The sequence below is a fragment of the Schistocerca gregaria genome, chromosome 3 (assembly GCF_023897955.1).
Source record: "Schistocerca gregaria isolate iqSchGreg1 chromosome 3, iqSchGreg1.2, whole genome shotgun sequence".
NCBI lineage: Eukaryota > Metazoa > Arthropoda > Insecta > Orthoptera > Acrididae > Schistocerca > Schistocerca gregaria.
Window position 1 is genome coordinate 171,086,382 of NC_064922.1, and position 27,651 is coordinate 171,114,032.

Sequence of the window (27,651 nt, forward strand, 5' to 3'; positions counted from 1 at the left end):
TACAGCAGGAGATAGCAGGATTTTTTTTGTTGTTTTTTTGTTTCTGTTTTTGCAAACTAGCAGCTTTCTTTCTAATTTACTTGATTAAATTTGGCTATCATAAGCATGAATAGCATTAAACAGTATAGTAATAGATTGTCGATAATATAAAATACAAATTAAGTTTCTATGCTTTCCTTGTCTTTTGTTAAGGTATAGCTTGACTTGATCCACATCCCTGAAGGTTCTCCTTCTTGACGGGCTGTGTGGAACAAATGAATAAATGGATAACTAATTTTCTGGAGTAGCCTGCCTTCATTTTTACCCTTCCTCAACCTATCCCTAAACCCTTCCTTAGGAAGGAACTAATAATTATGTATGCTAGGATAGTGCCACGTGTTTTTACTTTTATGTGTGTCTGTTGCCAGTGCCAAATGTTTTGCCTCCTGAAGGAAAGTGTGAAACTACAATGCATGAAGGAAGATTAAACTGTAACTACTATGGCAGCAATGGTGGGAAACAGAGAGAGAGAGATAGAAGAGAGAGAGAGAGAGAGAGAGAGAGAGAGAGAGAGAGAAAACAATGATTAGAAACATTCCAGCACTGGATTGTTGCACAGAATTTGTACCCATAAAAATTTTCTAACAAGCCCTACTAAATATACATGCCTTGAGATGTCACTGAAAGCAGCTCTGGAAACTGACTCATCTTTTGTTATTCACGACTTTGCTTTTGCATTGTATGGCAGGCCACATTGATCTTCAGAATAGCTATTTTGGATACCAATAGATGCCCCTAGATTTTACAGTGTTGCATAATACTTATGAATTAGAATGATCCAGTGGATTTGCTGGAAGATCACTGCTGGTCTAACAGAACAAAATGTAAAGGTAGTTGGGGTCCCATGTTTGAAAATTAATTATAGCTGTAGAAATTGTAAAGTGGGTCCTCATCTGTGGAATCTCTGATATTCAAAACTTTACTTACTGTTCCACATCAGTTTCATCATATTAGCTCCCATAATTATTCATTCCATTCTTGACTAGGCAAATATCAGTGTATTAAGTTTCATAAGTGTACTTTCTTTCTAACAATCCTACTTTCCATTATCATAAGCATCAGTTGTAGTTTTACACTATCTTGACAAGTAAAGCTCGAGACAACACATGGGAGGTGTGACAGTGTAGTCATTGCCACAAAGCATACCTCAGCTGCTCAGTTACCATGCAATATGTAGTGAAATGCCTCAAGATTTGTCAAAGACAAGAAATGTCCCAAAATTGAGGTAAAAAGACATGCACCATATTCTCAAGCTGTAATGAATTTCAGAGAGTACAACTACTACATACATTTAGTACATCATTAGCTTCTACAATCAAACTTCAAATATCAATGCTTTATTGGAAGTATAAATTACTAATATAGGAATCAACTTCTTTGTCTGCTGGTGGACATGTAATGTGACACATGAGACTAAAACTGGAATGAAAAATGAGTTAATTTAGTTAAGAAAGAAATCTATAACTAATAAATAAGGAAACAGAGTTTGTAACTGTAAGACAGAATACCAGGACAACTCTGCAATGGAAATTGAATCTACTCAGTAGAAGGGTAATACTAATGCAGATGAATGTAAACCCAAAAATCTGAAAGTCAACATACTGATGACCTGTGCTGGATATGATTCAACAGTGGAACTTGAAACATGTAAGACCAAAGTCATTCTAGATATAATGATTGAGGATCTTGACAACCACCTTGCTATTCTTGCTGTTGTAGAAATGTCATCTAAATGGAAAGACAAAATGAAGAAGCACATCATCGCAAGAATTTCTTCCATCCTCCAATGCAACATAATTGTTCAGGATTCACTGATTGTACTGATTAAACCACCTCACTCCCATCTACCAGGAGGATATGGACTCTGGAGAAAGAACATCACAAATGAAAAGAGAGCTTAAATCTGAGTAATCATATTTATAATTGATGTGTACCACTTCTCTACTCTAGGGTGGTACTGTTCACTCTATCCATGGCATATATAAAGCCTTACATGCTCTCGGGCCATGCTAAATGGCGAGCATCTCAGGGATCTCGGCATTCATTTGCTGCATACTGGCTTGACAAACCTAGGTTTGTAACTGTAAGCTCTGGGCATGCTTCAGCAACCACCTTGTAGCACGGCTGTAGAGTGTCACAGAGAATGGGGATCTTGGCTTCACTGTCTGGGTTGCAAGGATGGTAAAAATGACATTCTTGATACTCATCTTTAAGTCCCATACATTACCTGACTATGTAAAGGCAGATTTCTTACATCTTAGAAACTGTCTGTAAGTCCCCAATCCTATGTGTTGCTTTCAATATCAGATATTTGGGCACATAATTCCAGAGAGCAAAGGAAAGTCAACCTGTGGAAAATGTGGTTCAGATGCTCACGATCCAGGCTGGCTGCACACTCTGTCCCCTTGCTGTGTTAACTGCTCCGGTGCACACCCAGTCTGGTCAAAGGAATGTGCTCTTCATGTGCAGGAACAGAAGAGTCAGGAACTTCAGGTTGACCAGACAGTTACCATACGTGGAGCCAGAAAAGGTTTTCATGGCTATGCAACTTCCAGTTTTGCAACCTTGTTTTCTACCAAGCAACCAACCACCACATCTGATGTCTCAGGGCAAACAGATAGTGCATATGCTAGTGCGTCTACCATCACTTGCAGCAACCAGTAAAAAAATCTGATGCATTGATACAAATTCACAGTGCAGAAGATGGCACACCCACATGTGCTTGCAGCTGCACCTGCCAAGGCACTCCTGCAGTTATTAGCTTGTAGAGCCACCAGTGATGAGTTACAAGGAAAAGGAGGTGACTTCCACTCCAGGAAAGAAGTTTAGTCCTCTCGGAAAGGGAAAAACATTGGTTTTGTAAATCCGCATCACCAGTTTTGTTAAGGCCTAGTCACTACTGCTGTAGAGGCCTAATTGCCACTGTTGTTGGCTCAGGTAACAGGATTCTACAACACTCCAACAAATTAGTAACAAAGTCACACAAATGAGTTAAAAAGGCTTACTTATCTTTGTGCCTTGTTAAATAATGAAGTCTGCAACACTGCTTGTAATATAACACAAAAAAGCCCACAATGGCTAATTGAAAATAATTGTAAGTAAACTACACACTACACGGCAAATGCAATTTACGATGACTGTTCACTTCTAAGAGTTCACTAAATAACGTTCCCTGTCTAAGTCAGCCCTGGACGATGATCTACAATCAAGTGGGCAAGAACTGATCTTGTATCATCAAAGTAGGCTTCTGTTTGTTGTCATCTTGTCATTGGCGGATTGTACTCGGGTAGCTATTGGCTGAGGAGAAGTCAATATCTTCATCCTCAGCGGTGACCATGGTGTTGGTGGAACTTCTGCAAATGGCGAGTCTCTATGGCACTGGCAGCTTGCATCTTTGTGCCAGTGCTGCTTTTACCATGGCTAGGTCTTGTTTGGACAACACAGCAGTTGGTGAGAAGACCAAACCTAAAAAAGCATGACATCAAGCCTTCTTCTGATGAGGAAGACTGTCCGATAGACTTAGACATAGCCCCTCTACCCCCACTCCCTACTTTTTGAACTCCTCTCCTAGGCTATAGAACATGGTGAAGCTTAAACCAAATGCAGAAAATGGCTCTTATCCTCCAAAGTAATATGAACAGTTATTGCACACATTTGGAGGAATTAAAACTGCTTGTACAAGAGCAACCATTATACATCTGCATTCAGGAGACAAACTTCAAGGCCACAGGTAACCCTTTGTGGCCAGGATTTAATCTTTGCAGGAAGTATGACCTAAATAGTCACTGATTAAAGGGTGGTGAAGCTGCATTCATCAACAAACCACAGAACTACTTGCTCATAACTCTCACCACTGAGTTACAAACGGTTGTACTGCAGTATATGAGGTATGATCAAAAAGAAACACGATTTTATTAATTTTTAGGGCTTTATACGTCAGTTTTTTCAAATTTTTCATCTTGCTGGTACTCATTACCTGAAGTATGCCTGCATTTTGAGCTTTTTTGAAGATTTAATTTATTTTTGACAGTTGAAAAGGTTATATGTGTTTTTATTAGTGCTTGGTGAATTGTTACTTTCGAAAAAAGGGACTAAAGGATATGCATTAAATTTTGCTTGAAAAATGGAATAAAATCAAGCACAGCATTTGAAATGTTAACTGTGGCTTTTGGCGTATCTAGTGTGAATAATACAGGAGTTTATGAGTGCTATAAACATTTCAAAGAGTGTTAAGAAGACAATGAAGATGACCACCCTGGATGCCCTAGCATATCAATTACTGGTGACAATGTGGCAGAAGTAAAGAAAATGGTTTTGTAAAATCACCATCAGAGAGCTGGTGATGTGGCATATCCTTTGGCTCATGCCTAGCAATTTTTTAAAAATATTTTGGGCACAAAATGTATAGCATTAAAGTTTATTCCAAAATTGTTGAATTTCAATAAAAAATGAGGTCATGTAGACATCACTCAGAAATTTCTGAATAATGTCAATAATGATACATAACTTCTATAGAGCAGATGATGAAACATGGGTATCTGGGTATGACACTGAAATCAAGGCCCAATCATCCAAATGGAAACTGCCTGAAGAGCCAAGGCAAAAAAAATTTGATAAGTTAGATCGTATGTGAAGGTTCTTCTTACTGTTTTCTTCAATTACAAGGGAACAGTGCAGCATGAATTCCTGCTTTATGGTCATACTGTCAAGAAGGAATACTACCTGGAAGTTGGGCAGCGTTTTCATGAAGCAATCTGAAGAAAATTACCAGAATTGTGGAAAAACCACTTGTGGAAATTTCATCATGATAATACTTCTGCTCACACCTCAATGCTTGTTCATGATCTTTTGGCAAAACACAACACTGTTATGTTGCCTCAGTGACCATATCACTGGACATGGTCCCCTGTCACTTCATTTTATTCCCAAGGCTGAAGAGAACCATGAAAGGAAGTCATTTTGCCACCACTGATGAGATAAAAACAGAATCACAGAAGCAGCTGAACACCATACAAAAAGTGAGTTCGAGAAGTGCTTCCAAGATTGGAAAAAGCACTGGCACAAGTGTATTCAAGCTGAGGAAATTTACTTTCATGGGAACAAAGTTAATGTTGATGAATAGACAAATATTCTTTAACAAAAACAAAAATTCCCATTACTCTTTGATCACATATTGTATGAGGGAAAGACAATTATTATCTGCACTGTAGTTATAAAATTTTATTGTAATCAAATAGGAAACTTACAAGAACATCATTTTTAGACATAGTCTCCTTGCATTTCAACGTACTTGGTCCATCATTATACAAGCTTCCTAATGCCCTCATAAAAGAAGACCGAGCGAGGTGGCGCAGTGGTTAGCACACGGGACTCGCATTCGGGAGGACGACGGTTCAATCTCGTCTCCAGCCATCCTGATTTAGGTTTTCCATGATTTCCCTAAATCGCTTCAGGCAAATGCCGGGATGGTTCCTTTGAAAGGGCACGGCCGATTTCCTTCCCAATCCTTCCCTAACCCGAGCATGAGCTCCATCTCTAATGACCTCGTTGTCGATGGGACGTTAAACACTAACCCCCACTGCCACCATAAAAGAAGATTCTTGGTTGAGCTGCGAGCCAGGAATGCAATCCTTCTTTCACTGCTTCATCCAAGGCAAATCAAAGGGCCCTTAATGCCTGTTTGAGTGGACCAAACAAGTGATAGTCAGAAGGGACAAGGTCGGGACTATATGGAGGCAGTACTTCAAATTTGAGTTTCTGGAGCGTTTCAGCAGTGTGGGCAGCAGTATGCAGGCAGGCATCATCGTGCAACAACACAACATCTTTTGACAGCAATCCTCAGTGTTTGTTTCAAATTGCAGGCTATAGCCTGGCAGTAAGCATCTGACTGTAATGTACACTGTTTATTATTGTGTCCCTTTCCCCATAATGTTCCAGTACTGGACCTTGTTCATCCCAAAAAACTGTAAGCATCAGTTTTCCTGAGGACAGTAGGGTTTGAACTTTTTCTTGTTAATTTGGATGTTTCCATTCCGTACTCTGCCATTTACTTTCCGTCTCGTAATGATGGGTACATGTTTCATCACCAGTAATGATCTTGTCAAAGAAGTTGTCTCCTTCATTACCATAATGATCCAAATGTTTTTGCAGATGTCCAAGTGCATTTGCTTATGCAGCCTTGTGAGTTGTTTTGGGACCCATCTTGCACAAACTTTTTGAAACCCAAGTCTGTTGTGGATGATTTTATAGGCAGAACCATGACCAATTTTCAGACGATGTGCCACTTCATCAACAGTTAATCATCTCTCTAAGAGAATCATTTCACATGAACGCTCAATGGTTTCTTAATTTGTGAGGTGAATGGTTATCCGGCTTCTTTATTGTGCATAACGCTTGTGTGACCATTTCGGAATTTTTCAATCCATTCATAGACACTCTGTTGTGACAAGACACTGTTCCTGTACTGTACCAAAACTCTTTGATGAATTTCAGCCCCTAATATGCCTTCCAGCCACAAACAACAGATCACTGAACGTTGCTCTTCTTTGGTGCAAATAGACAGTGGAGCAGCCATGATTAACAGCATATGGCAGGGATATGAAACTAACCTAGCAGCTTTAAAATTGCAAAGATACAACAACAAATAAACAAAGAATGCATCATCAATGTAAAACGACAGTACTACCTAAAAAAACAAAAATATAACTAAATTGCAGTTAATAACTGACTTACCCTTGTATGTGCGATCTCACCTCACAGAATGCTGTGTGTGCATCCCACTGCGGCAACATCCTGATGACACTTTACTTACTGATCTCATGTGACAGCTCCCCACCCCTTCTTGTTACTTGGTTATCTCAATGCACAGCATGAGCTCTAGGGCACTTCTACCATCTATCCTTGGAGTTGGGTAATTGAGAGGCTGCTAGTGTCAGAGGGGTGGTTGTTGGGTTGTTTTTGGAGGAGGAGACCAGGCAATGAGGTCATCGGTCTCATCGGGTTAGGGAAGGATGGGGCAGGAAGTCAGCCACGCCCTTTCAAAGAAACCATTGTGACATTTGCCTGGAACTATTTAGGGAAATCACAGGAAACCCTAATCAGGATGGCCGGATGCGGGATTGAACCGTCGTCCTCCCAAATGCGAGTCCAGTGTACTAATGTCAGAGGACATCTGCATACTCAACACGGGGGAAATGATGCATTTCTTCATGGCCACTGGGCCATTCTCTGATATATATTTCTCCCTATGCATCGCTGCACTTGCAGATATCATTATGTGGGAAGTGTCCAACAATTTATACTCCAGTAACCACTTTCTCATCTGACTTCACCTAGCTGTGACTATGATGTCTGAACAAGAAGATGTTCGGCAGGACAAACTGGCCACTTTACAGTCAACAGCAGTATTCCAACACTGTATCAGAACTCGGGACTGGATGTACACATCATGAATGTGTTGCACCATGCAGCTGATCCCTCCATTTCTACATCTTCCAGCTACACTAGAAGAAAGGTCATCTCTTGGTGGAACAAGGAAAGTTGGTTAGCAGTTAGGGACAGATGTGTTGCATTATATAGACCAAGTGGAGACAATCTCGCAATCTTTGGGCAAGCAGGGGGTAATGCTGGGTGATTCATCAAGGAGAGAAATTAGATGTGTGGAAAGAATTGTTAACATTCATTAACTGTTCCATACCAACAATGAAGGAACGGGAGCCAGTTTGGAAGGAAATAAAGGTTCAGACCCAATATGTGCAAATTAAATGATGATGTCATCCAAACAGCATCCAGAGAAAATAGCATGGATGTTGGCAAAACAATATTTCATGTCCATCTATTACATAAATCATCAATTCCATTAACAGGAGGAACAAGAGGGAGAAATAGAGACTAGCTTTTTTTGTCTGGCAACTGGGAACCATATAACTGCCCTTTCTCCTCTTTTGCCTCTTCAGTCAAATATGGACTGAAGGCCTTTATCCAGATCTGTGGTGGGTGGTGATTCTGATACGACTTCTGAAGTCAGTGGAGGCTGGGCTATACTCAGATAGCTGCAGGAGGGTTGTGCTCACTAGATATATAGGAAAGGCCCTTGAGTGGATGATAAATCAATGAGTAGTGTGGACTTTCAAAATGAAGGGATTGGTCAGCCATTACTAATCTGGGTTTCAGAAATACCAGTCGAAGCCTGACAATCTCTTCCAGCTGGAGGGTGTGATACGAGAGTCATTCCTATGCAAACAGCTGTTTATTGGTATTATTTTTGATCTGGATATGTCAACTATATTAATGGGGATTTCATGGGTATCTCCCCATCTTGCTGCAGTCCTTCCTCAGTGAATGAGATTTCCAGTATCAAGTTTCTGCTACATACTCTGATCCACTCCCTCAGTGGCATGGTGTTCCACAGGGTAGTGTTCTGAATGTTACCCTTCATATTGTAGCATTAATAGTATCTCTTCCACAATAAGGAATCCAGTCAATTATTCCTTATTTGTGTAAGACAATGTGGTATTTTGCTCTACCCCCTGTCTACTACATGTCAACTACAGCTGACCTTTAATAGGCTAGATGATTGGGCTGATACCATTGGTTTTAAATCTTCCACAGAAAAAACTGTTTGCATGCATTTTAATTGTTTGTGTCAAACCTTTCACTACCCAGAGCTCTGACTTAGGAGAACCATATTGGATTGTAAGACTTCATGGAGATTCTTGGGCCCCAGCTTTTTTCAGAGAAGAACGTGGCTGCCACAGCTTTGTGACCTGAAATGCAAATGTCTGAAGGCAGTAAACATTTTAAAATGTCTTGCTGGTAAAATATGAGACCCAGATCAGTCCACTTTGCACATATTCTATAGACGCTTTGCCTGCACATGGAGCGAGGTGGTGCAGTGTGCAAGTGTGCCATGGTTTACAACCAAATGGGTGCTGCTATGAACATAAATGCCACTCCAGACCATCAGCCATGGTCGTTGGGTCATATGGCAGGTGACAGTCAGGTTGATATCCCACCACTGTTCAGGATGTCTGCAGACATGTCTTCAGCCTGGAATGACATTGACTGAAGCAGAATGTCTTCAGTGAAGAGTCCCACTTCGAACTGATGACCAGCAAAGACATGTCTGGAGACGCCCCAGACAGCTGTGGTATATGAAGTTGACTGTTGCTGCAATATGGCCCAACAACAAGGAGTGATGGTCTGGAATGCCATTTCCCTTTGTAGCAATGACATTTTTGGCTGTCATCCTCACTACCCTTACAGCGCAGTGGTGTGTCGATGATATTCCACTCCCAATTTTTTTGCCCTTCATGGCAAGCCATCCTGGGCTTATATTTCAGCAATACAATGCCCTCCCACACATGGCAAGAGTTTCTATTGCTTGTCTTCATGCTTGTCAAACCATACCTTGGCCAGCAAGGTCACCAGATCTCTCCCCAACTGAAAATGTTTGGAGCATTCTGGGCAGGGCCATACAACCAGCTCAAGATTTTGACAGTCTAATGCCGAATTGGACATAATTTGGCATGATATCCCTTAGAAGGATATCCAACAACTCTATCAAGCAATGCCAAGCTGAATACCTGCTTGCATAAGAGCTAGAGGTGAACCAGTGCATTACTCACTTGCTCAATTTGTGAAGGCCTTTCTCTTGAACAAATCCTCCAATTTTTTCTGAAATCATACTCATTTGTTTGTCTGTACATGTATGTCACAACCATGACAAATCTTTCACATGTATCTTCAGAGATCTTGCAGTTTTTACACATGCTCCCCACTGGATTTACTCACGAAAGCTATTTGTTTCTAACGACAAAAATTAGTTACTAATGTACTACAATACAATTGAAGACACAAAAATTCTTTTAAAAAGTAATGGATAAGAATAATATCAATAAATAATAGATGGCACATTTAAATGATACAGAAGCAGGTATTTTGAGTGAGTCATAGTAAGATTTTTTTAATGTTTTAGAGGTCATAATGTAGCTCACATGATTCATCTACAAGGAAATTGCTGCCTCTTTTTTTATCATTTTTGGTTTTTGTGTCTCTCCTGAAATAACCATTATAATAAAAAAACTACCATTCATGCAAACTTAGCCTGCTTGTATAGGATTCAGTGTTGCATTTTAGTTTCTGGTACAGAGGTCTTGAGTAAGCTCCCCCTCAGACATAAAGTTACATATTGGGAAACCTCACACATTCAGGTCTGCCTGTGTACCTCAGTAGTCAACATGTCTGGCTGTTATGCTGGGGCCCCAGGCTTAATTTATGGTACTACCAGGGATTTTTCCTTGGGAGGAGGATTGGAATTTGATGCACTCAGCCATGCGATGACAGATGGGGAACTTCTTCAGTGAGGAGTAGCACTCCAAGGCCTAGAAAGTTGAGAACAGCTGAGAGAGCAGTGTACTGACCCCGTGTCCCACCATATTGCATCCAAATGACACCACTGGCAGAAGAAGATACAGCAACTGATCATTCCCAATTGGTGCATCTGGACCAGAATGTGGAGCATTGCCTTTTTGTTACAGTCAGAAGAAAATTAAAACCATACTGTAATAAATGGCCAAATGCCATTTTTCAACACAAGGGAGAGTACACATACGAATACGAAATCTTCGAGAATGGCAGGAAAACCGTAAGCAAATTCAAACACAAGTCTGAGCCCTTATGGTTATCAACTGCACACTACCAAAAGCCTGCACATATTCAAGAAATGATGATCAAGAACCATTGCAGAGAGTCCATATTAAATGACATAGTAAGCTAGTATATAATAACAAGCATACTTTTCACTGGTAGACATGTTGCAGTAATGTAAATACACAGACCTCTAGGGGTGAAGCAATGGCCATACAATGCTCTGGTTGCTACTCAGAATAAGTATCTCTTTAATTATCACCAGCCACTGTAAAAGTGAGCAATAAGTATGGGGTTTTCAGTTAGACCTCGCTGTTTGGATCAAATTTGTTGAACAAAATGCAGAATATACTAGGTGGAAGCAGTGGGAGTGCCCTGCCTCTCAGGCCAAGCAACACAAACTGCTTCAGTAGGTAACTGCTCCATAATTTGAGTCATCTGTGCAGCCTTTTGCGAATTAAAAGTCAGATCTATGCCCATGGACAGCCAGGATAGAGTATCTGCATCTGCATGTTAACCTGTAGGGTTGAAAAACAAATTATGGTATCTTCTCAAGAAAAGACTGATGGGCCTGGATGTGACATTGCTGAGATTTACACTAACAAGAGGACATCAAAAAAGTTCAAAGAATGCAGCTTGTTTTGTATTATTGCAAAATAGGAGAGAGTCATGGGTGTGGTAAGTGAGTTTGGGTGGCAATAACGTTTTTCATTGCAGCAGGATCTTTTCAGGAAATTTTAACCATTCACTTTTTCCTCCAACTGCAAAAATATTTTGTTGGTTACCACTTACATAGTGAGAAAAGGTCATTGCAATAAAATAAGAGAAACCAGATCTTCCATGGAAAGATTTAAGTGTTCTTTTTTCCCATAAGCTGTTTGGGTGTGAAATGGTAGAGAAATAGTTTGAAGGTGACTCTGCCAGGCATTTAACTATGAACTGCAGTGCAGTCATATAGATGGAGATGTGTAAGAGCTACATTTGCCCTCAACATTGCTTCTGTTACTGTTGATAGTGTTTTTCTTGCTGTTGTTAGTGCTGTCTTGGAGTTTTCAAAAAAAAAAAAAAAATAGAATAGCTTATCTCCATATAATTCTAACATAAGTGTTAAATTCTAAATGCCACTGTAAAAGGCTTGTGCCAAACCAAGTACAGTACGCACTTCAACATGTACTCTTTTGAAAATAACCAGATTGACATGAAGAAACTCAAATATAGTTTCTGATTTTGCTTTTAGCAAGCCTGCCTATGTTATTTTTGTTTTGAAATTTGCACCACTATCACAAACCTGGAAGTATCCAAGAGATGACAGTCAAGATGCTATGCAAATAGTCCATATGATGGCAACCTACCCAACAAACTGGTAGGTAGAGATTAAAGTTGTATCCAGTCAGCACTGTAGGCTTTGTTATATCTGTGTATGGCCAGCCAATAGGCACACAAGATGACATCTGACTGCCATTTAGAGTGGCCACAAGAGAGATGTAATGGTCCCCAGTGAGGTGTAGGTGCTGTTGTCTGAGCCTCGCTGCAGTACAAATTTATCTAATTACCTAGATTCAAGAGTAACTGATTCCTAATAGCTACATAAGAAGTGTCAGTGACATCCATATTCAAGTTTTTTACTGTAATATATACAGATAATCAATATTCTTTGAAAAATATCAATATATTCATGTAAATATTAAGCTAGCAGTAAATGATTAACAATAGCTACTTCATGTATCAGTGTATCAACTTTCCTTCTGAATTTACTGTGGTAAATTTAGCTTAGTAAGCACAAGTATATACTAATATGGCAATATTTTATTGTTAAGATAGTGTATAGATTTAGTTTATTCCCCTGGTTGTCTTTTGTTACGTACATCCTCACTCATTCTGCTTGATTATAGGGTCTGGAGAACATGACAAATGAAAGAATGAATGAGGCAGTTGAATCACTTGTTCCATATTAGGGTAGACTATTGATATCTCCCTTTTATGGAAAGTTAACTCTCCACTTGTAACACACATTAACATCAGTCCCAGTGGTGAAATAAATTGTAACTTCAGTATTCAATGTTCTGTTACCAGTAATATGATGGTAAATAGCAATAAGCATCAGAAGAATTATTGAATTATGTTCAATGCATTTAGAGGTGAGGCATTTAAGGGCCACACAGAAGTATCCAGCAGGCAATGGAGTGAGATATGCAAGTGCAGATTTGAGCACAACATCTCACCACATCCGGAGCCCCAGGTGGTCTGGCAGCAGACCACTTGGGGCTGATAAGCTGAGTGATAGCACCTTCCTGTAAGCCAGCCTGCCACAGCCAACAAGCCAGTCTCCAGGCCCGTCATTCTGCATCACGACTGCTCCCAGAGCACTGTGTCGTGTGCAATGGCAGGGCACTGTCGCTCTGCAGTGCAGGCGCTGGAGTTGTGTTTGCTATTGGTTGTGGCACATGTTGTGCACTGCACATATGTGTAAGTACTTTTTGCTGTTCTAATGTTGCTAACTGCTGATTATCTCCTGAATGTTATAATGGAAAATATGTGTTTTAATTAACTTCAAAAGCTGTTGCTCTAGAGATGTTGTCCATTTAGAGAATAGATGCATTATGAAAAGCTGTTGTGAGAATGTCATATGTTTTCTGTACAGAATCTGAGTTAAGAAAATGTATTGCTGTGTCTTGGATTTATTTTTTGATATATGGATTGCTTATACTATGCTATACATTTTTATTTTTATTTAACTTTAAGTTCAATTTCTTTTGTATTATAGACTTTCCTCATCCTTCTTGGTTTAATCTTTCACTATCTAGTTAAAGAAAATTATTATTGCTATGTACACTTCATTTAGACCATCAGCTTGATTCATACACAGCCACATCCATATGTATGTGCCTAAAAACAATAGTGTGCATAATTTGCGAAACAGAGGTTTCACAACAGATTCTCTTATAGCAGTTGAGATACTTTTCATTTTTGAGGGAAACTCTGAGACAGTGTTCATTGTTATCGACTATCTCCTCATCTTAATTCATTCACTCATCACTTTCCATGCAAAGAACATTAAACATTATAATTTAATTTAAAATAACATGACTGTAAATTACTTTTTAAATTTTATTTGTTTGGGCAATTCTTTCCTGTATGCCCTCCATAATTTATTCTTTATCAGCTTCTACCAAAGTTTGTTGTAAAAGTGCATAATTTGTAATTTGGATATCTCCTTAATTTTTACCTTTATTCGGAAATATCAAATTTTAAATACAGGTGCATGTTTTACATTCTTATACTTTGTAGCATGTGTGTAATTTAAGAAATTTTCTATGTTCCACATCAATGGCTGGCATTTGTCATTATCACTTATGGTGTACTTCCTTGCTTCAGAATAATTTTTGAAGTTTATTGTTGTAATTTATGCTGTTCCAAACCTGATTTGCTTATTTTAGTTAACATGATTTACGCCATGAAATCTACTCATTTGTGTTCTATTTTTCTCAGTCTGATCCCTAGTATGATGCGTTTATATCTTTTGTCCATTACAACTGCTTTATTTTTGACTGAATCTAAATCAAGTTCAGTTACTTTATTTTTGACTGAATCTAAATCAAGTTCAGTTAGAATTAAAATTTTATGTTTATTTAGTTTCCTTCTATCTTATCTGTGAATATTAACAGCTTCAACCCTGGCATATTCAGAACTTTTATTTTATTTTATACCATGCTACTTCAACAAATGAAAAGGAAATAGATCAACACTACATTCCCTTTGCAATAAGTACTTTTCAATCCTGTTTTTACCTGCAACAATAAAACATGACACCTGGTAATAATGTCAGTTGCAGTTGTGACTGTACTACACATCTGCCTCAGAATTATGAACTATTTTCTTTACAGGTTCACAGGTCCAGAACTGTCCTTTCATTCGTCTTATATCTTCTGTAGCTGACCTCATCCTATATTACTTCTTTGACTTTCCTTCCTCGTTTTTGTCAATCATATTACTATCTTATAGAGAATGGTATTTACTGAATGGCAGTTAGTGTTCACTAATCCATAAATTATCAACTGGCGTATTAATATTAACAGTAACTCTAGATGTCTGCAGATGAGAGAGGTTGATGTACAACACCAATTGTCTATGTGTGAGTGTAGATTAGTGCCTAGAGTGTTCACAGGGATAGTTCAACCTCTTTTATTTTCTTTGTATAACACAAAGGTGAAGTAATAGAGTAGCACATGGACTGACTGTCTTTGGGGGCAACAAAAGATTTGCTGTGAAGGAAGTGGCACAATTTGAAGGTGTATAACTGCATCTTATCCTATGAGCTTACTGGCACAGATATAGCAGTGTCTTCAAAAGAGATTGCTTACAAATCACTTGTGTGACCAGTTCTGTGGTATTGGTCAAGTGTGTGAGACGCATGCCAATATATATTGACATTGAATGTATACAAAAAAGGGCAGCATGAATGGTCACCAGTTTGTTTAATCTGTGGGAGAGTGTTACAGAGATACTGAAAGAACTGAACTGTCAGATTCTGGAAGACAGATATAACCTGTCCTGAGAATGTCTATTAACAAAATTTCAAGAACCTGCCTTAAATGATTAATCTAGGGATATACTACAACCCCCTTATATATTGCTTACATAGGGATTGTGAGGATAAGATAAGAATAATTACTGCACACACAAAGGCATTCAAACAATCATTTTTCCTGTGCTCTGTACCTGAATGGAAGAGAAGAAACTCAAATAACTGGCTCAATGGGACGTACTCTCTGCAATGCAACTCATGGTGCTTTGCAGAATATGGATGTAGATGTAGACATGAGGAATTAGTGTTGAAAATGCAGCTGAAAGATGACCATGATGGGTGGTACTGTTGGCAAAAATCACTTACCTACAATGCTGGAATTTCTGGATAACATTAGCACTGTACATCTTCAATCAATTGATATATAGTAATTGCATTTATTTAACACATTAGGAAGCCTTCTGAGCAATCTGCATGCATTCATTTTCTTTATTTAATGTTTCTGTACATGTAGTGTTGTACAGTATTACAGTAGAGATTGGAGCAGTGCTTAAGTGCTACAAACATTTCGTACAGCACTAGAAATAATATCATATTATTTAAGTTACAAATATAGCATCAAAAGATGGTGCAATCTTGTTTTATTAGCTACTGGCTCAAAGAATACAAGCTGTTCTTAACTGAGTAATCTTTTACTGATGATAAGAATTTATTGTTTTTTATGTTTTTTATGTGCCTTGGTAAGGCACTATACACTTTGATGATAGGATGTAGTAGGCCCTTTTTGGAATAATGCTCACTCTGTCTGCTGAATATGTACAAATTTGTTGGTCGTGTATAATATCTGTGCATCGATCCACTATGAGAGGTACAAGGATCAATGCTGTTCAACTTATTTCATGATGCAGGGGAGAGAGAGAATTTTATTTTCTCTAAATAATTCTCTGCATGATGTCCTTTGATATGCTCCTAACATTAATCTAATTATCTTTTTCTGCACTTAAGATTTCTAGCTTTTTATATAGTTTTCTCAAAATACTATCCCATATTTCAATATTGAGTGAACACAAACAAAATATATACTCGTGAGATTATTATGAGGTGCTTAGTCTTCTTATAATGAAGCAAGTCTTGCTTAATTTTCTGTTCATTTAATCTATATGTGAATCCCATTTCATGTTCTGTTGTATCCATAAGCCTAGACATTTTGTACTCGCTCTTTTTGTGATTGATTGGCCATTTATTTCAATAAGAGGGTTAGCTGGTGTCCTATTCTGTGTGATAAATGTATTTTTTCCAAGTTCATAAATAAGTTGTTTGCCTCAAAGTAATCTATTATGTTCTCCATGATGGCTTTAATGTTTTCTACTAATATTTCTTTCACATTTCCCTTTATTAAGATGCTCATGTCATCTGCATATTTGTATATTTTATCATTACCATTGTTTATATTTAAATTGTTTACACACAATAAAAACAAGATTAGATCCAATAAGGGTCCTTGGGGCACACCATGTTTTATCGCTGATAGATTTCATTGGTTGGTTTTAATTCTATCATTTTCTTCATGTGTTACCTCAATGAACTGTTTTCATTGATGGAGACTGAGTTTAATCCAGTTATATACTGCTCCCGTAATACTTAAATTCTTTATTTTCCTGAAAAGGTTATTGTGCCTGATGAGGTCAGAAGCCTTTGATGAGTATAGAAATATGCTCGAAACATGACTCTGCCTGTATGTTTCCTGCAATGTTTCATTCAGAAAAGAAGACACAGCTGATTCAGCCAAGTGATTCCTTCTAAATCCATGCTGGGTACCTATTAATATGTTGTGTTTATGTAAAAAAATCTGAAGATGTTTCATAAAAAATCAACTATTTTTGAAAAGATCAACAGTAAAGAAATTGGTCTGTAATTTGTCACCACTTCATAGCTTCTTTTTTATAATTTTTATGCTTAATCTGGAAAGATACAAGTAGGGAAGCACAAATAAATAAATAAGTAAATAAATTTGTAAGATTAAGTTGATGGTTCACTGATTATCTCAGCATATTTTTATAATCATATATGGTCTATTATCTATTCTTGTGGAGTAATTTGGCTTTGGTAGCTTAATTTATTGCTGTACTTTCTATACACCCATTGGAAAGAGAAATGTGGTTCTGTATACCTCCTCCCTCAGATGTGTGTAATTTTTATGAGTGATGTTTTACTCAACAAGGTTTTTTCATTTAGATTTACAAAAAAGTTTACACATTTTAGTTACATGTATTGGGTTGCTGGGTATTTGGGAATTTTCATTTAACTGTATGTTATCAATATTCTTTTTGTTATTTCATTGCCAAACAACTTTTGTTTTATTAGATGCATTCTTATGCATCTGTCATTGTCCTACATTTTGACACTTTTATTATTTTCCTGAATAATTCTATATACTTTTTAAAATATCGATCAAACTGAGGTGTTGTACTGCCTATTTTGGAAATTCTTTAAAGGAATCTTTCCTAAGCACATGATTTTCTTGTATCAGGAGTGATCCAGCTGTTTCTATACATTATTTTTAACTTCATATTTTTAAGAAGTAGAGGTATAGCAAAATATTGTTTAACTGCATTTATGAATGTGTTAAATTTACTGGATTTAGTTCATGGACTATAAATTTCCCCCCATGACTCTTCATTTAAATAATTCTTAAATTATTCAACTTCCTTATCACAGTAAAAGCTACTTTTGCACATTGTTGGTTTGTTGTTCTATGAGTTATTGTTTTCCAGGTGGAAACTTATGGTCTAGGCATAATGGTCTTATACTCCTGCATTAAGTATTTCTGATTTGTATCAGTTCTGATTTATATTAACTATTATTTGATCTCTACTGGACTTTGCACAAGATGTTTCTCATATAGAGGAATGTACTGTGATTTCTAGCTTTTGAGACAGTAACAGATTCCTAGCTGTTTATAATGAAAGCTGCCTAACTGCAGACTTTGCTGCTCTGTGAAAGTTACACTCTTGACTGCCTAAATCCAAAACTAGGGAGGTTCTCTGTCTCATGCACAAGGTCAAAAGGACATTAGAATTCAATGGAATTGAAGCTTGGGACATTGTTTTGTTGAATGATGGAGCAATTTAAAGTATGATTCCTATGTTGACAAAATCTTTCATTTTTTATGCTTTGAAACACTATGTTTTTATTATTTATTTTATGGCCTTCATTGGACCACTCTAGTCAAAAATACAAAGTTCTAAACAAGTTGTTACACAGGGATACAATTTGGTTCAACAATAACTTAATATGATATTTAGGTAATATAATTATTAGAGTCTATTCTTATATGAAAGGCGTTTTGCTCTTCTGTCTGCCCAATATTTCTTCATTCTTTCAGATATTTTCTTTCTTTCTTCATCCTGAGACAACTCTTCCTGTACTCCTTTTATTGATTTTCATTTGTAGTCTGGTTTGCGGGTCTTGCAGTATTCTGGTTTTCTCTGTCTAGTTTTTTAGGTCATCTACTGTAATTTGAAGTTCTTTTATATCTTCCTTAATTTCTGTGATTCATTTAATGTTGCTCTTGCTATTCCACAATTTTTGTATTATTTTTTTACTAATTCTGTTTTCTGGAGTTCTCATCAGATGTCCAAAGATTGAGATGCATTTCTTCCTGATTGTGCTCATGACTGGTGCTATTTTCTTATATACTGTTTCATTTGATGCTGTTCTCCAATGTCCATTTATTTTATACTGTTTATTTATACATGTCCTAATTATTCTTCTTTCTATTTTTAGTATTTTGTCAATTTCTGGTGTATTAGTTGTTTTGAAGATAGTTTCAGCTGCATACGTTATTTCTGGTTGTGTAACTGTTTTATAGTGTTTTAATTTTGCATCTATAGATAGGCTTTTTTGTTGTATGTAGTTTTGGTAATGTTATTTGCGTAGTTTAGTTTTTTTATTCTATTCTGACATGATGGCTTCACATTTAGATCATATGTTATTATTTCGCCTAAATATTTAAATTTATCAACAATTTTGATTTCCTGTTCTCCTGTTGTAATTTTGTTTGCAAGTGGTGGATCAGTTAGCATAATCTCCATTTTTTCAAATGATATTCTAAGGCCTACTTTCTCTGCTATTTCTTTTAGTGATTTCACTTGTTGCCTGGCTTCTTAAACAGTGTTAGCTAGGAGAGCAAGACCATCAGCGAATCCCAAGCAGTTTAAGCTAATATCATCTTTTGCACTTCCAATTCTTATCCTATTTGGATTGTCCTTGTACCAGTCTCTCATTATGTATTCCACCGCACAGTTGAACAGTAATGGTGATAGACAGTCACATTGTCTTAAGCGTGCTTTTATGAGGAATGGTTCTGAAATTTCTCCCCTAAACTTCACTTTTGATTTGATGTTGGTTAGAGTGAGTTGTATTATTTTAATTTGTTTTGGATGGAGTCCTAGATTTCTTAAAATTTTTAATACTGAAGGTCTGTGGAGACAGTCATATGCCTTCTTAAAATCTACAAATGTTATTGCCACAGGTTTGTTCCATTTCTTGTAGTATGCCATAATCAATTTTAAACTAATTATCTGCTGTGCACAGCTTCTCCATGGTCTGAGACCTCCCTGATATTCCCCTAACTCCTGTTCTAATTGCTCCTTGATTCTTTCATATAGGATCTTGGATAGAATTTTGTATGTGCAATCTAGGAGAGAGATTCCTCTGTAGTTGTCTGGGTTGCTCTTATCTCCCTTTTTGTATAGTGTGTGGATGATAGCTGTGGTCCAATGTTCGGGAAATCGTTCTGTTACCCAAACTTTTGTTAGAGCCATGTGTTTGGAGGTCTTGACTGTGTCACTTGCATATTTCCACATTTCAACAAAAACCTGATCTTCTCCACTTGCCTTATAATTTTTTTGTTCTTTAAGATTTTTTTCTACTTGTTGGAAAGTTGGAGGGTCTAGTTTGTTAGGTTTGGTTTCTATTGGGGTATTTATGTTGATTTGTAAGGGTTCTTTGGGTTCCTCACAATTCAGAAGTTTGTTAAATGCTGTTGCCATGATTTCTGCATTTTCCTTGTTACTGTGTGTCATTTTTACATCTTCATCTTTCAGTATTAGTGTAGGGGCCTCATATTGTTGTAGTTGTTTCCCAAAGGTTTTATAGTTTTATGATAATTACCTTCTATAGAGTTTATAATATCTTTCTGAAATCCTCTCTTGATTCTTCTAATATTTTGAGTGAATTTTTTCCTTTCATTTTTTAGGTTGATGGCATTTTCTTCAGTTTTATGTGTGAAACTTTAACTATGCTTGGTGTCTATCTTCATGGAATTAGTCACATTCTGATGTCCACCATGCATGTTTCCTTCGTGGGTTCAAGGGAGCTAGATTCTCTGCTTCTTTTTTAAGATTAGGCACTAGTTGGTCTACATCATCTGTTAATTTGATGGTTTGTGTTATTTGTTGGTACTTATTATTTTTAATTAGCTGATGTGGGTCAAACCTCCTCCTTATTTTATTAGTTTTTCCGGTCCTCTTATTTAACAGAGTGAATTTGATTTTAATTTTAACCATATAATGGTCTGAGCCTGTGTCTACTCCTCTCAGTACTTTAACATTGTGGATCTCCTTATGAAAATTTTTGTCCATACAGACATGGTCTAGCTGCCACTTGCCCTTCCTCCAGTCTGGATGTTTCCATGTTTTAAGTTTACTTGGCTTCCTCTTAAAGTATGTTTATTTAGATATAAGGTTGTGTTCTCTGCTGAGTTCTACAAGTCTTTGACCGTTTTTGTTCATAAATTTATGTGGACTCCATTTTCCAATTATATCTTTATATTTCCTTTCTTTTCCCAACTGAGCATTGAAATCGCCCAATAAGATTTTTACATTCTTTTTATTTACTCTGTTCACAGTTTGTTCTAGAAGGTCCCAAAATTTATCTACCTCTTCCTTTGTTTTTGTTAGACAATTTTTTTCATTTGTTGGAGCATGAGCATTTATTATTGTATAGTTTTTATTCATATTTTTAAAGTTTAGAGTTGCAATTCTTGGTGATACTGCTTGGAAATCCGATACTGAATCTATTATTTTTATGTTTACTAAAAACGCTGTTCCAAACTGGGGACATTGTTTCATTGCCCGCAGTCCTGGTTTCCCATTATAAATTCTGTATCCTTGTGATTCGAATGGGTCCTCTGTGGTGTTTCTCATTTCTTGGATCCCTGTTATTAAAATTTTTTGTTTATTTAGTTCATCTGTGAGCTCCCACAACAGGGCTCCGAACTGTAATATGTAACATGGAAATGTGTAAGTAACTATGTCATTGCATGAAAAACAGCATGCTGTGATCAAGTTTCAAATTCGAGGAGTTTGTTCACATGTGGAACACTGTCTCCTTCAGCATGACAATGCCAGGCTACACTCGAGTGCTGTGACATCTGCAACAGTCCGATGCCTTGGACTCACTGTCATTGATCATTCTCCTTAAAGTCCCGACTTGGCTCCATCTGATTTTCAACTGTTCCCAAAACTCAAAGAAAACCTTTGAGGACTTCACTGTGACAGTGATAAAATGGTGCAAGCAGAGGTGAGGTTGTTTCTCTGTCGACAAAATCAAACATTCTACAGTGAGGATATCAACAAACTGATCTCTTGTTGGGAGAAATGTGTTCATTGCCAGGATGACTGCGCTGAAAAATAAATATGCAGCCATGAAGAATAAAGGTGTAGAAAGTTAATAACATCTGTTTTATTTGGAGAACTTCAAGAGTTTTCAAATTAAAAAATTTGGAGGCATTACTTTTCAGCATGCCCTCATACATTCAATATCCCTGATAACTTCTGTTCAGTTTATGTTCCCTGCCACACAGGCTTTTTGATCCACCTTTACTTTAAATATCAGATGTGAGACACTGCTCCAAATTTCAAGTAAAATGTGAGAGTATTGGGTTTCATGTTTGATGAGAAGCTTGCATGGCTGCATCACCTAAAGGGTTTAAAGGCCAAAGATTAGAAATGCTTCAACTGTAGGTCTTGGGAGCACATTGGCACAGTTGCTCCACTTATATAAATATTTCATGCAATTGTGAAACTATAAATGCCCTGTATACATATGAGTGAGAGACATATACCTAAACATCATGACAGTATCCAGCATGAGGGCATTGAAAGTGACTGCAGATGTATATTGTACCAGCACCATTCACAGCTTTTGCACTGTAGCTTGACTTTTTTCAATCACCTATCCACTATAAAGACAATCAGGGCAGTTTAATGACACTTGGCATCATAAAAATGTCAGTCCTTACCCACAGGTTGTAACTGGCTGTCATCTTGGTTAATTATGAGACACAGATTTACTCTTAGAAATTTACTCGATTACATGGAACACAAGGCTCCAAGATTTATTTTCAGAATTATTTTATTGGATCTTATAACAGCAGTGCAGTTGTAGATGCCATTTTCCTTGACTTCCAGAAGGCATTTGATACAATTCCGCACTGTCGCCTGATAAACAAAGTAAGAGCCTATGGAATATCAGACCAGCTGTGTGGCTGGATTGAACAGTTATTAGCAAACAGAACACAGCATTTTTGTTCTCAATGGAGAGACGTCTACAGACATTAAAGTAACCTCAGGTGTGCCACAGGGGAGTGTTATGGGACGATTGCTTTTCACAATATATATAAATGACCTAGTAGATAGTGTGGAAGTTCCATGCGGCTTTTTGCGGATGATGCTGTAGTATACAGAGAAGTTGGAGCATTAGAAAATTGTAGCAAAATGCAGGAAGATCTGCAGCGGATAGGCACTTGGCACAGGAAGTGGCAACTGACCCTTAACATAGACAAATGTAACATATTGCGAATACATAGAAAGAAGGATCCTTTATTGTATGATTATATGATAGCAGAACAAACACTGGTAGCAGTTACTTCTGTAAAATATCTGGGAATATGCGTGCAGAATGATTCAAAGTGGAATGATCATATAAAATTAATTGTTGGTAAGGCGGGTACCAGGTTGAGATTCATTGGGAGAGTCCTTAGAAAATGTAGTCCATCAAAAGGGAGGTGGCTTACAAAACACTTGTTCGACCTACACTTGAGTATTGCTCATCAGTGTGAGATCTGTACCAGGTCGGGTTGACAGAGGAGATAGAGAAGATCCAAAGAAGAGTGACACATCTCGTCACAGGGTTATTTGGTAAGCGTGATAGCATTACAGAGATGTTTAGCAAACTCAAGTGGCAGACTCTGCAAGAGAGACGCTCTGCATCACGGTGTAGCTTGCTGTCGTGGTTTCGAGCGGGTGTGTTTCTGGATGAGATATCGAATATATTGCTTCCCCCTACTTATACCTCCTGAGGAGATCATGAATGTAAAATTAGAGAGATTTGAGTGTGCACGGAGGCTTTCTGGCAGCCTCCTTCCCGCGAACCATACGTTACTGGAACCGGAAAGGGAGGTAATGACAGTGGCACATAAAGTCCCCTCTGCCACACACTGTTGGGTGGCTTGCGGCGTATAAATGTAGATGTAGATGTAGATTGGACTGCTCAACATCATGATGTACCTATGCAGACTGAAGTGACGAATGAAAATTTGTATCAAGGCCAGGATTCAAACCCAGGTCTCCTGTCCACAAAGCAGATGTGCCAACCTCTATACCAAGTGGCACAGTGGCTTTGCAAAACTGCAGGGAGTACCCAGCGTGCCTCCCTCCTCAATCCAAATTCCTGTTCACACCTCAGTCCAAGGGTATTCCCTGTAAACTTAAACAGTATTGTAGGGACTCTGCAGCTGTATTGGAATAGCACATCAGCATTGAACAAAATGGGGAATTCTGCCTGAAACCCAGGAGTAGGTGCTTTAACCAAATGATTGATTAAAGTATCAAATGATTCATTTAATTAAAACATCTATGCCTGGGTTTCAGGCAGACTCCCTCATTTTGTCTGATGCTGTGGTGCTGTTCCGATATAGCTGGAGAGCCTCTACAATGCTGTTCGAATTTAGGGGGAATACCATTGGGCTGAGGTGTGAATGTATGAATGAGAATTTGAACTGAAGAAGGAGGCATGGCATAGTGGTTAGCACATCTGCCTTGTGAGCAGCAGACCCAGGTTTGAATCTGAGTCTTGGTTCAAATTTTCGTTCATTATTGCAGTCTGCATATATACCACATATCATAAATGTCTAAGATTTGGAAAGGTCTGTGGAACCATATAGTTTCATTTGGTTCTCAAAATGAGTTTACTGAATCAATTCACTGTCTGTGACTCTAAAATATACATACTCTTGAGTTACCTTGAACAGATGAGACATATTCGATGAGGTTTCTGGATTGCAGCTGGATCTTGTTGACTTCTTGTCACAATATTTTAGCTGGCAACTGTCCAGCCATCTTCAGGAATGCTGGGAAAACTTCAAGAATGACACAGATGAGACATAGTCAGACTATGAAACACCTTATCTGCTACAACTCCCTGAGTGCACTGCAAGCCATTCAATGCATGTCACTAATAAACAAATGACTGCAGTTCTTCCACAAAACTCTCCTTCATTTAAAACACACAAAAACAGGGTGATACTCTGCTGCGTACCATTGGCTGTGGGATCAAGGGGTCACTATTTAAGGATGATACAGCAGCCTATGGGGCATACAAAATATGTATGGTTACACATTATGCCGTTAATCTTTGTGTGGTGTTCTTGTCGAGACAGAGGATTTATTTATTTATATCCCATAAATCCAATACTGCGAGGCATTCGCATGGATGTAGGATGTGTCAGAATTATTACAAATAATACAAAAGGAATACATAAAAGTACCTCTTGCAAGAGGATATCTGGTGTAAGACAAAATACACATTAATAGCTATAGAAAAAATTACATTAAAAAATAGTACATCTTAATACCTAAATGAAAGACACAGTAATGTTAACGGTGATTGTGAGCATCATAAAACACAATAGCACATCGAATTAGTAAATGAAAAAATCAATTACAGTTAACTCTACTGAAATACTCTTCTACCGAATAGAAGGAATTATCTAATAAATACTGTTTGAGCTGTTGTTTAAATTTGGGAAGCTCATGGATAAGTAAGTTCAGTGATGGTGGGAGAGCATTGAACACCTTGAAGCTCATGTAATGGTCTCCTTTTTGTACAATAGTAAGGTTTTTTGATTCATAATGGAGGTCCATCTTCCTCCTGGTATTGTGGGTTGTTGTTGTTGTGGTCTTCAGTCCTGAGGCTGGTTTGAAGCAGCTCTCCATGCTACTCTATCCTGTGCAAGCTTCTTCATCTTCCAATACCTACTGCAACCTACATCCTTCTGAATCTGCTTAGTGTAGTCATCTCTTGGTCTCCCTCTACGATTTTTACCCTCCACTCTGCCCTCCAATACTAAATTGGTGATCCCTTGATGCCTCAGAACATGTCCTACCAACCGATCCCTTCTTCTGGTCAAGTTGTGCCACAAACTCCTCTTCTCCCCAATCCTATTCAATACTTCATCATTAGTTATATGATCTACCCATCTAATCTTCAGCATTCTTCTGTAACACCACATTTCGAAAGCTTCTATTCTCTTCTTGTCAAAACTATTTATCGTCCATGTTTCACTTCCATACATGGCTACACTCCATACAAATACTTTCAGAAACGACTTCCTGATACATAAATCTATACTCGATGTTAACAAATTTCTCTTCTTCAGAAACGCTTTCCTTCCCATTGCCAGTCTCCATTTTATATCCTCTCTACTTCGACCATCATCAATTATTTTACTTCCTAAATAGCAAAACTCCTGTACTACTTTAAGTGTCTCATTTCCTAATCTAATTCCCTCAGCATCACCCGATTTAATTTGACTACATTCTATTATCCTCGTTTTGCTTTTGTTGATGTTCATCTTATATCCTCCTTTCAAGACACTGTCCATTCCATTCAACTGCTCTTCCAAGTCCTTTGCTGTGTCTGACAGAATTACGATGTCATCAGCAAACCTCGAAGTTTTTATTTCTTCTCCATGGATTTTAATACCTACTCCAAATTTTTCTTTTGTTTCCTTCACTGCTTGCTCAATATACAGATTGAATAACATTGGGGAGAGACTACAACCCTGTCTCACTCCTTTCCCAACCACTGCCTCCCTTTCATGTCCCTCGACTCTAACAACTGCCATCTGGTTTCTATACAAATTGTAAATAGCCTTTCGCTCCCTGTATTTTACCCCTGCCGCCTTCAGAATTTGAAAGAGAGTATTCCAGTCAACATTGTCAAAAGCTATCTCTAAGTCTACAAATGCTAGAAACGTAGGTTTGCCTTTCCTTAATCTAGCTGCTAAGTCATAGGGTCAGTATTGCCTCACGTGTTCCAACATTTCTACGGAATCCAAACTGATCTTCCCAGAGGTCGGCTTCTACTAGTTTTTCCATTCGTCTGTAAATAATTCGCGTTAGTATTTTGCAGCTGTGACTTATTAAACTTATAGTTCAGTAATTTTCACATCTGTCAACACCTGCTTTCTTTGGGATTGGATTTATTATATTCTTCTTAAAGTCTGAGGGTATTTCGCCTGTCTCATATGTCTTGCTCACCAGATGGTAAAGTTTTTTCAGGACTGGCTCTCCCAAGGCTGTCAGTAGTTCCAATGAATGTTGTCTACTCTGAGGGCCTTGTTTCGACTCAGGCCTTTCAGTGCTCTGTCAAACTCTTCACGCAGTATCGTATCTCCCAATTCATCTTCATCTACATCCTCTTCCATTTCCATAATATTGTCCTCAAGTACATCACCCTTGTATAGGACCTCTATATACTCCTTCCACCTTTCTGCTTTCCCTTCTTTGCTTGGAACTGGGTTTCCATCTGAGCTCTTGATGTTCGTACAAGTGGTTCTCTTATCTCCAAAGGTCTCTTTTATTTTCCTGTAGGCAGTATCTATCTTACCCCTAGTGAGATAAGCCTCTACATCCTTACATTTGTCCTCTAGCCATGCCTGTTTAGCCATTCTGCACTTCCAGTCGATCTCATTTTTGAGACGTCTGTATTCCTTTTTGCCTGCTTCATTTACTGCATTTTTATATTTTCTCCTTTCATAAATTAAATTCAATATTTCTTCTGTTACCCAGGGATTTCTACTAGCCCTCATCTTTTTACCTACTTGATCCTCTGCTGCCTTCACTACTTCATCCCTCAAAGCTACTCATTCTTCTTCGACTGTACTTCTTTCTCCCATTCCTGTCAATTGCTCCCTTTGCTCTCCCTGAAACTCTGTACAAGCTCTGGTTCTTTTAGTTTATCCAGGTCCCATCTCCTTAAATTCCCACCTTTTTGCAGTTTCTTGTGTATTGTGGGTATGGTATGAATAATTGTTTTTGTACGATTGTCCATTTTTACCAATTCAACATAACAGGGAGTAGATGTATTGTCAT

At 37.9% G+C, this 27,651-nt stretch overlaps 1 protein-coding gene across 1 annotated transcript in view; it reads left to right on the forward strand.

Annotated features, from left to right (window-relative positions):
* Nucleotides 1–13,013: 13,013 nt before the first annotated feature.
* The window catches only part of LOC126356178 (hemocytin), a 438,196-nt gene continuing 423,558 nt past the window's right edge, over nt 13,014–27,651 (forward strand). Inside the window, exon 1 of the mRNA XM_050006942.1 lies at nt 13,014–13,152. Coding sequence (XP_049862899.1) covers nt 13,067–13,152 — 86 coding nt within the window. The 5' untranslated portion in view covers nt 13,014–13,066. The remainder of the gene's footprint in view (nt 13,153–27,651) is intronic.